The sequence below is a fragment of the Aulonocara stuartgranti genome (genome assembly GCF_965226115.1).
Source record: "Aulonocara stuartgranti genome assembly, chromosome: 23".
Lineage (NCBI taxonomy): Eukaryota > Metazoa > Chordata > Actinopteri > Cichliformes > Cichlidae > Aulonocara > Aulonocara stuartgranti.
In genome coordinates this window covers 53,062,078-53,076,519 of record NC_138958.1, presented here as the reverse complement: position 1 = coordinate 53,076,519, position 14,442 = coordinate 53,062,078, and the positions used below count along the sequence as shown (strand labels likewise).

General features: G+C 45.2%; 1 protein-coding gene across 1 annotated transcript in view; it reads right to left on the bottom strand.

The window, feature by feature from the left end:
- prkx (protein kinase X-linked) overlaps window positions 1–14,442 on the bottom strand; it is a 36,173-nt gene that overhangs the window by 21,664 nt on the left and 67 nt on the right. Inside the window, exons 1-3 of the mRNA XM_082523486.1 lie at window positions 13,635–14,442; window positions 2,648–2,816; window positions 1,446–1,709 (exon numbers count right to left, since the gene is read on the bottom strand). The exon at window positions 13,635–14,442 is cut by the window's right edge and continues 67 nt beyond it. Coding sequence (XP_082379612.1) covers window positions 1,446–1,709; window positions 2,648–2,816; window positions 13,635–13,782 — 581 coding nt within the window. The 5' untranslated portion in view covers window positions 13,783–14,442. The remainder of the gene's footprint in view (window positions 1–1,445; window positions 1,710–2,647; window positions 2,817–13,634) is intronic.

Sequence of the window (14,442 nt, the reverse complement as noted above, 5' to 3'; positions counted from 1 at the left end):
CCGACAGCATTTGCAATCAAGAGGACATTTGTTCCTCACATCATTATCTTGTATGAATTACAGAGGCGTCGCTTTATAAAGAAGTGGTTACATTTTCTATTTTATGTACAGTAGGAAGGAGCTGAGGCAGAGAGGCAGGCAGATTATAATATAAAGGTTCAGTCTCACAAACTGAACCTGATATTTGCAGGTTTCAACCAAAGGTCAGCTCAGGTCTGACCTCTAGGTTTAGCAGTAGCCTGTGGGGCACAGTGAGACGCAGGGAAGGGACAGCCACCCATGTGTGCATCACATGATGCTAATCTGGGCTTTTTTCTTTGGTAACATATCTTTTAATCAGATTCAGTAAAACACACAGCAAATAAAGTCTGTGCATTAAAACTTGGACACATTAATGTGGAACAGAAAGTTCCTTCTTTCATGGTTTATTAAAAGTACTGTCAGCCTGCGGGCGCACACCTCTATGCTCTCAAAATCTCATGTCGCCTCGTTTTCAAGTTATTGCGTTTGTAAGATTTTCAGAAAACTTGACCTCCGATCTTGAGGTCATAGATCTCGTCAGTTTTAATGCGACCTGTGGTGCTGTTCTCCAGTTGGTGGATTCACACCACCTGACCATACTTCACGAGCCTCTGACGGCTGAGGGGTGACATGAAGTTCTGGTGTGAAAGAAACATGATTGCATTAGAAAAAGCAACAAGCCCAGGCTTATTGGACAATAACGTATTATGAACATAATGTTCAATACATCTTGCAGCTGTATGTAATAAATGTTTTACTATAAACAGGCAAATGTGTTGGAAGGACACGTCTGCCGTGGATCAGACGAAGCCTTCCACTCAGTTTATGAGCACGTCTGGTTAGAATCAGCTGCTTTGTTGCTCCTGGCTTTGTTTCTATAAATACATGATATCATTTGTTATCTGTCATCTGGCTTTACAGATCATTTCAGAGACTATTCCAAATTCCTTTCAGCTCTGACAAGCAATCATCTACTTTCTCCACCAATCACAGAAGCTAATTTTCTGCAGTGGGACACCTTCAAGAGCAATCGGAAGATGGAGTCTGTGTGCTGCACAGAGTTATACACCAAATCATTGCTACCATTGCTGCCCTTTCAGGTTAAACCTCAGTTACTCGTCTCCAACATCCACGATCAGCTTTCATTACTTGATGAGGCATCGTGACTGAGGCTGAGGGGCTCATGATGGACTCGTGCAACTGAAAGCTACAAAAGGCTTGTTGAACGAAATCCACAAGAAGCTATTTTATTGCAAAACACATCTTTATTCCAAAGACAGCTCTGTATCGTCCCCAGCATCAGCTAGTGTCTTATGGGTGTTACTTGTTTCAACAATACGCATTCGTTACCTTAAATCTTTCTTCTGCATTTAGTTCTTACCTCAAAACAAATATCCAGTGAGCACACAAACACTGGTTTTTACCTGTCCGTGAGCTTCTTGGCAAAGCCAAAGTCGGTCAGACGGATGTGTCCTTCGCTGTCCAGCAAGATGTTCTCAGGCTTCAGGTCTCGATACACAATTTCTTTGGAGTGGAGGTACTCAATGGCACAAACGATCTCAGAGGTATAGAAAAGGCCCGTGGCGTTGCTGAAGCGCCCACGGCTCCGTAAGTAGCTGAAGAGCTCGCCGCCCGGCACGTAGTCCATGAGCATATAGAGAAAACGTTCATCGTGGTGAGTCCAGAACCTGCCACGTAACAGACAGCAGGGTCAAACGTGCTGTTAGCTCAGGCTTACATTTAGCTTTTATCGTCACTGTCTTGTTCAGTCCTACAAGTTCACTGCAGGGCAAAACTGTTAACGTCTAAATAAGTGGAGAGAATCACATCAGATGAGAAGCTGCATCATTCTGCGGCTCTTTTATGTCCCAGTGGTGTTTGGGCAGGCGTGCAGGAAGCGTTTCAGCTGGAGGGCACTTCAGATGAACGAGGACAAAAAAGCACCGTCACTGATGAAGATGGACGAGGCTGCTGGCCTCTCTGACCCTCACATACGTTTCAGCTCTACTCTTGCTTTCACAATTTGTCATTTCTATCCTTTATGTAACACAGAAAACACAACGCTCCCATGTTACACGCTAAAGAGTAAGCGTGTTTTCTTATGATGCTTTGGATGATTATTCACACCAAAACACATCGAAACTGAGAAATGTTCAAGTCAATTTTATTTTATTTATATAGGTTGAGATCACAACAACAATCACCTCAAAGCAAACCATAACCCTGTTTGTGAAGGAGTTTCAATTCAACTCTGGATTTAACAGGAAGCCAGCAAAGAGAATGTGACAGAAACATTGCCTCTCTGCTAGTCCCTCATCATCTACACTGCCTGTAATGAAGCATGTAAGTGTAAACCGACCTGGGCCTTGCACTGAACCCTGTGGAACTCCATAATTGACCTCAGTGTGTGAACTACTCTTTCAAGGATGTTTGATATAAAGGAAGGAGATTAGCCTGTAATTAGCTGAGACTGCTGGGTCTAGAGATGCTTTTTGAGTAAAGGTTTAACTACAGCCAGCTTGAAGGCCTGTGGTACATAGCTGATTATTAGAGATAGGTTGATCATATTTACAACTGGACTACGAGCCCCCATGTGTTTGCAGATGAGACTGCGAAGAGCACTCACAGTCTGATGAGAAAGGAGTGGTTGACCTCGCTCAGCACCTCCTTCTCGTTGTGGACGTGCTGCTCCTGCTTCAGTCGGATCACGTCAGGGATCTTCATCTGCTTCAGGGCAAAGAAGGCCCTGCTCTTTTTGTCCTTGACCAGGAAGACCCGTCCAAAAGTCCCCGTGCCTAAAGTGGGAGAAACAGGGGGAAGTAGGGGGTCACACAGGGGAACTTGACCATGACAAAGGATTGTTTATCAAGCAGGAGTAATCATCAGCCTGGAACCAAGGCCGTCCTGGTGCCAGGCAGGCGCAGCTCAGGCGGGCTGCTCTTCCCAGCGTGTTGTGGCTGTTTTTAGCTGCATGTGAACGGGTTATGTGTGTGTCTTAGTTCTTATTTAATGTTTCTAATAGTACGCAGGAGCACACCAGCAAGTCTGTGGTGCAAGAGTCTTTACACCCTTCATTTTTTTAGATGCTGTTTTACATTGTGTCAGGAAAAATGCACAAAATGGATTTATTGAAACCTCTGCATACTTTTAAACATATAAGGAAAATGCAGTATTTGTGCAATTCTACCAAGCTTCACAGTCAATATTTGGTGTGACCCTTTTTTCCTTCACTACAAGCTGAACTCCTTTAATCAATCTGTAAGCACAACTCAGCTTGTTTGAAGGGCGTTCTTTGGCTGCCCTTTGTTAGGAGAAAAACTAACTTCACTATAAGCAACACTTACAGATCCAGAGGGCAGACTTATAATACTTAATGTATGAAGTTTGTGTTTGGCTAGTATATATGGTCCAAATGTTGATGACCCCTCCTTTCTTCATTCCTTCCCTTTCTGATCACTGACACCGACTCATAATAGGAGGAGACTTCAACCTAGATTTAATCCAGAAATTGACACGCTCAGTACAGCAGGAAAAAAAACATTTTAAAGACCTTTATGCAGCTTTACACTCATCACAGATGAATCCCTCCGATGCTGACACTGCAGAACTTCTTAACAATATAACTCTACTGGAACTAAACGGATTCACCATTAGCAGCAGCAGCAGCAATCTGACCAAACGTAGCTATCAAAGTTCAAACTGAAGACAGACCAGAAGGTGAGCCTATACGCTTATGACGTGTTACTTTCCATCACATTTTGTTAGATAGGCTGAGACACTGGGTGGGTATATCAGGGTCTGCTTTGGACTGTTTGTGTGAGCGATTCTTCTCTGTGGCTACCTCTAAGTTCAGGTCTTCCTCCACTTCTCTTGCCTATGGTGTGCCACAAGGTTCTGTGTTGGGACCCTTATTGTTTTTGTTGTATTTACTCCCTCTTCAGCACTTATTGAGCACGTTTAAGGACATTTCTTATCACTGCTATGCAGATGATATTCAGTTATATATCTCCTTTAAGAGAAAACTGAAGTCCTTGTTTATGCTCCCGATAAATTTGTGCCCTTGGTAGTGGAAAATTTAGGCCCTCTTGCTTCATTTGCCAAATCTTCTATTAGGAGTCTTGGTGTTACTTTTGACCCAGCTCTGACGCTGGATGCTCACGTTATATCTCTGGTCCGCTCCTGTTTTTACCATTTAAGAAACTTTGCTGAGTCCTACTGTGTCACGCTCTGAACTGACAATGATCATACATGCATTTATTTCATCTTGTTTGGACTATTGTAATTCTTTGTTCACCTGTCTAAGTAATGCCTTCTTGGACCGTCTGCAGGGTGCTCAGAATGCTGCCGCAAGGCTATTGACCAAGTCTTCCAGGTACTCCCATGCCACACCCCTGCTGATCCAGCTGCACTGGCTCCCCATAAAATTCAGAGTCCACTTTTTGATTATGATTTTGGCATTCAGGGCTCTGCATGGACAAGCACCAACATACATCAGTGATCTTTTACATCCTTACATCCCCAGTAGGTCCCTGAGGTCATGTCCACTACACGAGGTTGAAAACAAAAGGAGACAGAGCTTCTGTAACTGTGGCCCCCAGACTCTGGAACTCCCATCTTCCATCGAGCCTGAGATCTGTGGACTCAGTCATCTCTTTTAAAAAACAGCTAAAAACTCATCTTTTTAAACTTGCTTTTGGCTGCTTTTTGTTTTTATGTTTTAGCTTCTGTGAAGCACTTTGTGATTTCGTCGTGAAAGGTCCTATATAAATAACATTTTACTTACTTTACTTACAAACCTTGCTAAAGACGATCACATTTATAGATAAGTTTTAATCCATATCAGACACTCCATCGACCAGAGTAAATCAGCAGCTCTGCCTCTGAACTGTCAGACACCGCTCCAATATATCCAGGTAACATTACATATCCAGGTATACATTTTTCAGCCGAGCTCTTAAACCTGATCCAGTTGAATCATATTCCATTATTAAAAATGCTAGAGGGTGATCTCACACACTGAAGAACTTTACCTATATCACTCATGGGAAGAGTTGCCACTAAAATGATGAGTCTGCTGAAAATAAACTACTCATTTTCAATGATCCTAATAAAAAGTCTAAACTCTACAAAAACCAAAACATGAGTGTGATCTAGAACTGACAAATCTTTCTCACCATTTCTTATCCAATAGATCTGTTTTAAAATGGATTAAACCAAGCTTCTTAGACAGCCCTATGCTGGACCCAGAGCAAGCCTTCTGTAGAAAAGTGAAAATCTCCAGTCTGCCACCATCAGCTCCAGCATTGAGCATCATAAGTGCTTTAAAACCCTCAACATAAACACTTCTCTCACAGTCTGGTGGGAAGTCTCCACTTAGCCCATGAAACTAACACCGATTTGGAACAATCCCGATATTTATCAGAAAAAGACAATGCTTTGCAGTTTTTCACTGTGGCACGAGAAGGGGAAAAATCCAGAACATGTTCTACAAGATGGAAAATTTGTTTCATTTGAAGAACCTATAACACATAGAATCAGCAAATGCACATTTCTTGAATATGAGAAACTGAAATCATCATACAGGAAAGATTCAACCCCAGAGACCTGAATCTAGAAATACCTACTTGGGTGTCAAACGTTTTAAATATCTGTACCTCAAAAAGTTTGTATTGTTTAAAATTGACAAATCAATTTCGCTCCCAACCATAAACTGAGAGGGCAAAGTTCGTTCCAAATGGACCTCACTCAGTCGAACACGTGCACTTATTGCAAAAACAACTCTGCTGAGAATTATATGCATGCTATATGGTCGTGAGCACGTGTGGGTAAGACCTATGACCACATGTCTCGTTACAGCATACCAACCTCACCCAAACTGTGCAACTTCAGTGATAGAGGTGAACTAGATATGGAAGCAAATACATCATTTATACTCCTTCTTTTCTTACGAATCACAAAGAAAAGTATCCTCATGAACTGGAAACCAAAAAAACACCTTATGCACCAATCAAAATAGAAACGGGTGGAATGTCTGCCTCTTCACCAAACCACGGACGGATGAATTTGTCTCCCTCCGGCCCCCACTGATCAATTCCACTACTTAATGGGGGTGGTTGGGTGTAGTCTCATTTCCCTGTTTGACTTGCAGGTGGGTGATGATGGTCTCTGGGACTACGGGTGCCTGGTGGCCTCCTGGGGGCTGGAGAGCTGCGGTTGCAGTTTTGGAGTGTCTATGCATCTGCCTCAGTTGGTGACGGTTGAGAAGTGGGGTGGGTGCTGCCTAACGGTCTTGGGATGTGGGCACTGGGGTGCTTGTGGTGTGGGGGACTTGCCCCCAGCTGGGCAGGGGCGAGTGCTGGGCCTGGGATCCCACGCCCGGGGTCGCCTGGTCTCTGGCTGTGTCCCTCCTTCTGTGGGGGCTGTCTGCACCTCCCTGGCCAACTCGCCGTGCAGTTTGGGCCGACCCACATTAGAATGTCCACTCTGCGCCTCGTGGGTGCCGTTAGGCCAATTGGGTGGGTTGGGGCGTCCAGGTGAGGGAACAACCGTTGTTGGGTGCAGCTTGTTTCAGACCCAGACCAGTTTGTCTCGTCCCTTTAGTGTGTGTGTGTGTGTGTGTGTGTGTGTGTGTGTGTGTCTGTTGTAACTGATTGGTATTGTGACACAGAGTGCAGATGAGCCCCAGTCTACTCTGTGTGGTGGGGGTAGTGGGTGCCCCAGACTCGGTGGTGTCCCGGGGAATTTTCAGGTCCCTGGAAACCTGTACCAAGTACCAAGGTGGCTGGTCTCTAGTGACTGGCCGTTGCCTCTGGTCCTCTGGGACTCTCACCCTTTGGCTGTGGACACCCCATCTGGGGCCTCCGTCCCTCTCCTGCTAGGATGGGCCTGCAGATGTCGCAGAGATGTGCTGCCTCAGGTCTTCGGTACTGTGGGGGCTACGAATGGCACGGTTGTCCTGGTTCATTATTTGCCTCTGGCTCCTGGGGGACATTACTGGGGCTTCCCATCCTCATTATGAAGCACATTTGTGACAAAGACGCAGTTATTATAACACTCGCTCACTTACTCCCAGTACAACTGTTGATTCAAGTATCTGCGTATTTTCCCATTTATGTGCTCTGGGAGTTGTACGTTTGTTTTTTCCTACAGGGGCAGCTGTTGGCGATACGGTGTGCATTTCCATTTGTATCCTTTTATTATTACTCTTTTCCCTGCCTGTCCTGCCTTACACGTCTCCATACGACACCACATTTAATGTAACAACTGAAATAACACAAATAGAAATGAATACATGAACAGATAAAAGATACAAGAGGAGCATGCAGAGATTCAAAATGTGCTTCACATCACAGTGCATTTAGATCCCAATTCTGATTGCAAAGCTACTGAAGCCAAAGAGAACTGAAGTGAGCTCCCATCAGCACAGTAAGGTTGCTGATGCTTAACTGAACCTTTTAAGTGCCACCCACAGAGAACTAAAGGGCTTTAAATACGTCTGATTACAAGCAGACTGTCAGCTACAGAGGAAGAGGAGCAAACGTTGCTGCGCTGACCCCAAACACCTACTGGTTCTGAATCATGACTATACAAGCAGCAGCTATTTGCTATTAGCTAAAGTAACACGAGAAAGTAGGTCATGAAACATGAAGCAGCAATCACAAAGTGTTTGACGAGTACTGTTCAGGGAGTGTACACACACACACACACGCACACACACGCGCACACACGCACGCGCACACACACACACGCGCGCGCACACACGCACGCGCGCACACACACACACACACACACACACACACACTTCAGTTTCGTCTCTGTTCCTGTAAACTAGTTGTGCAAGTGTTTTCATGCCTTTTGCACTTACATGTGTGACTAGTATCCTTAATCTGATTGGACAACACCATTGTTGCTCGTGGGTCTTTCACGTCTCCTTATACTTGTTGCTATGAGAAACAACATTAAGAAAAACAGAATAATGTGATTCATTCAGACAGGGAAGAAAGGGCACGAGCAATCAGACCGAGTGCCGTCAGGTCACAGTGGAACTGTGAGAGTGGGCAGTAATGGCTGAGATCCCACAGGAGCAGGCAGCGTGTCCTCCTGTGGCCACATGAGGACAGTTTGTGCAGTCAGGTATTGGCCTGAGCCCAGAACTGTTCTCCTCCTAAAGACAAAGCACCAATTGGCATTTTATTCCTGCGGCGCTGATGGGCAGAGAGAGACGGCTGTGTGATATAACAGCTACTCTGAGTCACACGTGGAGCTGCTGCAGCTGCCTAATGAAATGCTGGCTGTCTCGTTCCTCAGCTTTACCTCCAATCAACCTTTGTCTCAGTCCTGTTGCTGTTGCCACAGCAACAAAGAAACAGCGGTGCACCGTCACAGTCAGGTGAACAAGTCGTATCTAGAAAAATGTCTTTTAAAATGAAAATGCTTCTGTAGGACTGTCAGTGTGTAAGAATGGTCCAAACGACCACACGCAGCCCACTCAGCTGCAACGCCCTATTACCAAAGATTATGACCGTCTGCATCAGCCCTGCTGCATGAGCTGGTTCAGGGAGACGGCGCACACCTCAGTCTTTGTAATGAGTCATTTGCAGAGGTCTAGTCAGAGAATGGCAGTTTCTGTACTGGTCTGTAGTTGGGTTAGAGAGGATGGCTCTGCTTCTTATAATAGGACATGAATAGTGGGTGAATGAAACGCACAGCTGTGTACTCTTCAGTTGCCCTCCATGCAGACTGTGCCAAAACATTATGGTGGGAGGATTTAACAAAAGCCAGTCTGGAGAGCTTTAATGCTAGCAAGCCGTCAGTGCACTTAACTACATAATTAGCATGTTGTTAGACAAGCCTTTCCCCTCATCCAAGAACAGAACTGTTCTCACAGGCACTCGGTTATGTTACTAAGCACAGAGATGCTTTTCAGTGTTGTGATCAGACACCAAGCAGTGACACTGAAAGTGAAGGCCAGGTGACATCAGACAATAATGTACTTTGAATTGAAACTGATCCATAACTCTTCATCTACCTGTTTGCTTCTGAAGCAGACAAAACAACTGTACTGTATGCAACAGCACACATTCCCACTGCACCGCCAGTTACAATAAATAAATAAAAGCAGCATCAACAAATCCCCAAACTGTGAGTGACGGTCACAAAGGCCACCGCAGCATGTGACAGCAGCAGACTCACCTAATGGCACCAGAGAGCTGTCTTATGTTTTCAATGACAATTAAAGTGCACATATAAAGAGCTTTAGCTGGTCTGTTTTAGCCACCAAATCCCTCTCATCAGACAAAATGAGTTGGCAAATAGGATTTTTATGCCGTTGCTTCCAGAAACAGCGGATGAATGCGATCCCCTGCTGCACACCTGCCCAGCACTCATTAGGCTTTGGCTTGTGTGCAGCCTAATGCATATTACCAAAATGCTGCATGTTAGACTATTCATCATTTTGAAGGCTCCTTACATTGTTTCTTCATTCAAAAAGACAGCAGAGGTGACAGATGGGTGCAGTTTCCACCCTAACAGTGACTAACTCAAATCGTTCTGCCAGGGGAACTTTTTTCATTTGATCTTGATCCAACTATACAACAAGGAGAACTTTAAGACCCATAACAGACTGGGTGACTCACATATGTGGAGGACACTCACACACACAGGCAGCAGATGAGAAGTTCAACTTGAACCACACAGAGATACAAACATATCTTCAGTTCATACAGAGAGGAAATGCAACCAGAAGGAGGAGGAGGAAAAATTCTATAAAATAAATCAGAGAGGATTTTAAAACAGGGCCCAGCGAGCCATCAGGGATCACAGCTGTAAAGATATTTATTATATAAACTGTCATTTCCAGGTGCTTTTAATCTGACCATGACAGCTAATATTAGGCTTGTAGTTATTCATAAGACGTTTGGAGTGCTGTAGTAAATTAAGGGAACTGATCCAATGTCTGGAGTGCATAGCAGTCAATGACTCAGAAAGCTGGACTGGACATTGTGAGAATGAGCCAGGTGTGCAGGAGTGACAGACGGATCAGGGCTGGGTTGAAGTGACATCGGGGGGACTCTGAGCCCCTTCTTCCTTGGACTGGCGATGGACAGATTCACAGACGAGGCAGATGAGAGTTTGCTTGGACTATGATGTTCTCAGACAACATTATTATATGCAGCGAAAGAGATGAGAGCCTGACAGGTGGAGGTATGCACTGGAGAGAAGAAGGATGAATGTCAGTAGAAGCAAAACAGAAAACATGCATGTGCATGAGAGGCAAACAGGTACAACAATAAAGACACAACAAGCTGTGAAATGCCGCAAACATCCACAGCAGTGCACAGTGCAGAAGAGAGGTGGATCAGTGTGGAGAGGGTGGAGACGAGCGTCAGGGTGACAGCAGCAACAGGAAGGTATGGGTTTGATGCACGCTCAGTCCAGGAGCGCTGATCCTGTTCATCTGGACTTTTGTGACATCAGTCTAAGACATCATGAAACTCGCTGAGCTTGAGTAAACTGGTCTTTAAGTGCAAACTCTATGACATGCTCCTTTCATCCCTACAGACAGTTACACATCCAGTTTACACAATTGTAAATTGGATATCTAACGGACTCGAGCTTTTCTGAATTCAAGTAACGTGTGGCACGTGCATTTGTTTGTCACACTGATTAAAAAATGCAGTGCTTAAGAGAGATCAGGGGGTTGGGAAGCATATCTGTAACCGGAAGGTCGCCGGTTCGATCCCCGGGCTCTCTGTCCTGGTCGTTGTGTCCTTGGGCAAGACACTTCACCTACCGCCTACTGGTGATGGCCAGAGGGGCCGATGGCGCGATATGGCAGCCTGGCTTCTGTCAGTCTGCCCCAGGGCAGCTGTGGCTACAACCGTAGCTGCCTCCACCAGTGTGTGAATGTGAGAGTGAATGAATAGTGGCATTGTAAAGCGCTTTGGGTGCCTTGAAAAGCGCTATATAAATCCACTCCATTATTATTATTAAATCCAGCCCACAGCTGGCTGGGCTGTAAGTCCTCTGGGTAAGAGTCCGAAGGTTTCTGCCCGAGTTCTTGTGGCATCACGTACAGCAGGTGCCAACAGTGAGGTGTCCTCACGGCAGCCTGCTGCCTGAACATGTCCAACCTCTGCCTGGGCATGTTCATGGCAGCTTTCTGATCTCTACAGCCCAGATGACACATGGGTCAGGTGACATTATTGGCCTATCAGATATCAGCATCAGAATCAGAATCCTTCCAGAGGAAATTATGTTTAAAAAGAAGAAGAAGAAGAATACTTTTCACTTCCATAACAATTCATAAATGGTGTCATCCCATAGTTTTATTCAATTGGATGCCATTTGTAGTCACTGAAATGCAAATCTGTTCAGTTCAAACTGCACCAAATCGAGTTGTTACTGAAAGATGTGACACCTTTATATTTATTGTTTACTGATAACCACGAGCCTTCATTCATTTATACTAGCTGACCTGAGCAAAGGGTAACCTCCACACAGTTATGATGAAGCACACTGACGCCCAATACTGACTGAAGTATTATTGGATGAGATACTTATTTGCAGTGTTTGCATATTAAAAGGATAAAACTATTATTTGTGTTTAAAAAGTGCGACATTTCTCTTTAAGTCCTGGACTGACGCGGAGGTGCAACCCTGGCAGGGATGGATGTGCCAGCAGTTACACAGAAACACCAGCAGCCTTCCTCACCAACTCAATTCAGTCAGCAAAGACAATATGGTGCCGAGCGATCATGGGGGGTGGAGCCTAGCACACTCCAGACAACCATTCACACCCATGGGCAGTTTAAAATCATCAATTAACCCAACCCCACCAAATGCATGTGTTTGGAGGACGCTGGATTACTCAGAGAGACGCCACGCAAACATGGGTAGAACACGCATGCAGAACAGGCCAGGTGGTGGATTCCAACTCAGGACCTCAGGACCCACCATGCACCCCCCCACTGGTGCGGGTCCTGATGCTGCTCAATGGATAATGTGTTAATAACAAATGGATGCCACATTTGATACAAATGTGGAAAAAAACTACAGTAAGCTAAATTCAAAGAGACTCCAAAAACCAAAGTGATAAACTGATGCAGCAGGATACTCCTTATGTGCCTGTATGGACGTCTGACAACATGGGGGACGCTCCTAATGAGACAAGGGACAGGGTCTCGAGATCTCCTCGCAGATCTGGACCAGGGCATCGTTGAGGTGAATCTGGGCAGGTTAGGTGGACCAAAACATGCTGCTCTACTGGATTTAGGTCAGGCATAGTGTGCATGTACACCACACGGTGTGTGGGGGCACAGCTGAAAAACAGTGTTGTTATTGACACTGGTGCTTATATTGTTCTGATTTTTTTTTAAATGCCTCTTACTTTTTTGTACCATATCAAGTCTGAGCGCACCTAATAATCTGACCTATGGAACCCATATTATATGGATAAAGTCATCAGGAAGGCCAGCTCTGTGCTGGGATGCACCCTGGACCCAGTGCAGGTGGTGGGAGACAGAAGGACTCTGGCCAAAATAACATCTCTGATGGACAGAGTCTCCCAGCCCATGCATGTAGATGTTGCTGCAGAGCTGCTTCAGTGACAGACTGCTGCATCCTCGATGCATGAAGGAGCGTTTCTGCAGGTCCTTCCTCCCTGCAGCTGTCAGACTGCACAATCAGAACTGCTCCCAACAAACAGAGGTTTACATCAGCGCTGTAACTGCACCTTTCAGTATCCGGCTCTGTTTGCACACTACAGCCTGGGCTTGCCACTTATCTGTACTCTAATTTTAATAACTGTACAGTACTCTGCTTTGGTAACTATTGTCCATGATGTAAATATGTAAAAATGGTGTTTGTTCTGTTTGAATATGTGGTTTTTGCTGCTGATACAACCAATATGAGTATTTAAATGAAAAAAAAAAGGTAAGCTTAAAAGTTTGGTGGCGCGTACCCTGGGAGGGGTGACGGGCAGCAGCAGCAGCAGTAGTGAGCTTACACTACTGGGAAAAGTACAGATAAAGAAACGGTAGAAGATTCATTCAGACCAGAACCTTCAATTCCAACAGTTTCTATGGGAATGAATCAAAGTCAGGATTCGGTCTATCAGACCTGAGCACAGCACAGTCGATGACTCCAAACAGCCACACACTGGACACTGAATGAAAACGCAGAAGAGTGAACGTGTGAGTAAGAGTGACACACTGCACGCTCACAGTTCAGACCAACTGAGGGATCATTTTAATGAGGAAACAGAACAGATCCGATTGTTTCACAGCAGAGAACCTTTCAGTTGGCAACGACTGCCAATAACAGGAAATCACTGAACACTCCAGCAAAGCTTCTGCTTCCTTAGAACAACATGTTACGATCATAGAAACCAATCAGCACAGACTGTAAAACTCTCAGCCTGCACACCATCAGCACCTGGTCCAGGTGTGACCAGCTCCAGCTTTATGTTTTTAAGGAAAAGATCTCAAATATGAAAACTCATCAATTTTAAAAAAGGTTTTCTGGCGTCAAACACCTCTGGGGAACACCCCGCCTAAGCCTAAGATAAGACACCCGAACAGTTACGGACAAATCAAATGTTGTGGTCAACTCACCGACTGTGGCGACAGTCTCCAGGTCATCAAGGCAATATGTGCGGTTATGTGGTGAGGCGTCCTCAGCTGAGCTGCTCGCGTTGCTTTTACTGTCTTTAAGGGCGTTTGTCTCACTGTTGACTCCGACCTTTGCTTTGGATGACGCCATCGCTGACTTTCGGAACTATTCTGGGACTATGTGGCTCTATAAACATCCAGCCAGGGGCAAACTGAGCGAACACCACGCATTTCTGGAGACGGACTTCTTCGTCAACCTTGCACAGCACGTCGGATACCAGTGACTGGGGCTTGCCGCCCTGGATGATTGCAAAAAACCTCCTAAAGTTCACCTTAATAAGCTGAGTTAACTAACAGTCAATGGGGAAAATAACCGCAGATTGAAATGACACAAAGAAGCCGGTCACAGGTGCACTAGTCTGTAGCGTTAGCGGCTAACACAGTGTCCATGGAGAATGCAGCGCTGCACATCTGTTCAAGCATAATGAAAGTGGGCTTCATACGCCGCACAACGCAGTCCTGCATAAACCACGGGCCTCTCCCGACATATCGTCAGTAATTCTCCCCATTATTATCGCAACTACAACAACAGACCTCACCCTGAATTTCTTCTTTCTGTCCACATCGACCAGGAAGAGATTCCGGTCGCTTTTCAAGTAATTTCCGGTTAGGACTTTCAGAAGAAAAGAAAACGAACCGGTTTACTGGATAAAACGAGAACGTGAGCGAGGTCCGAGTTTTCCTTCATCATTGTCGTTTTACATCTGCACGTTAAAGAAGCGGTATATGTGCAAAGTCTGAAAAAATGCAA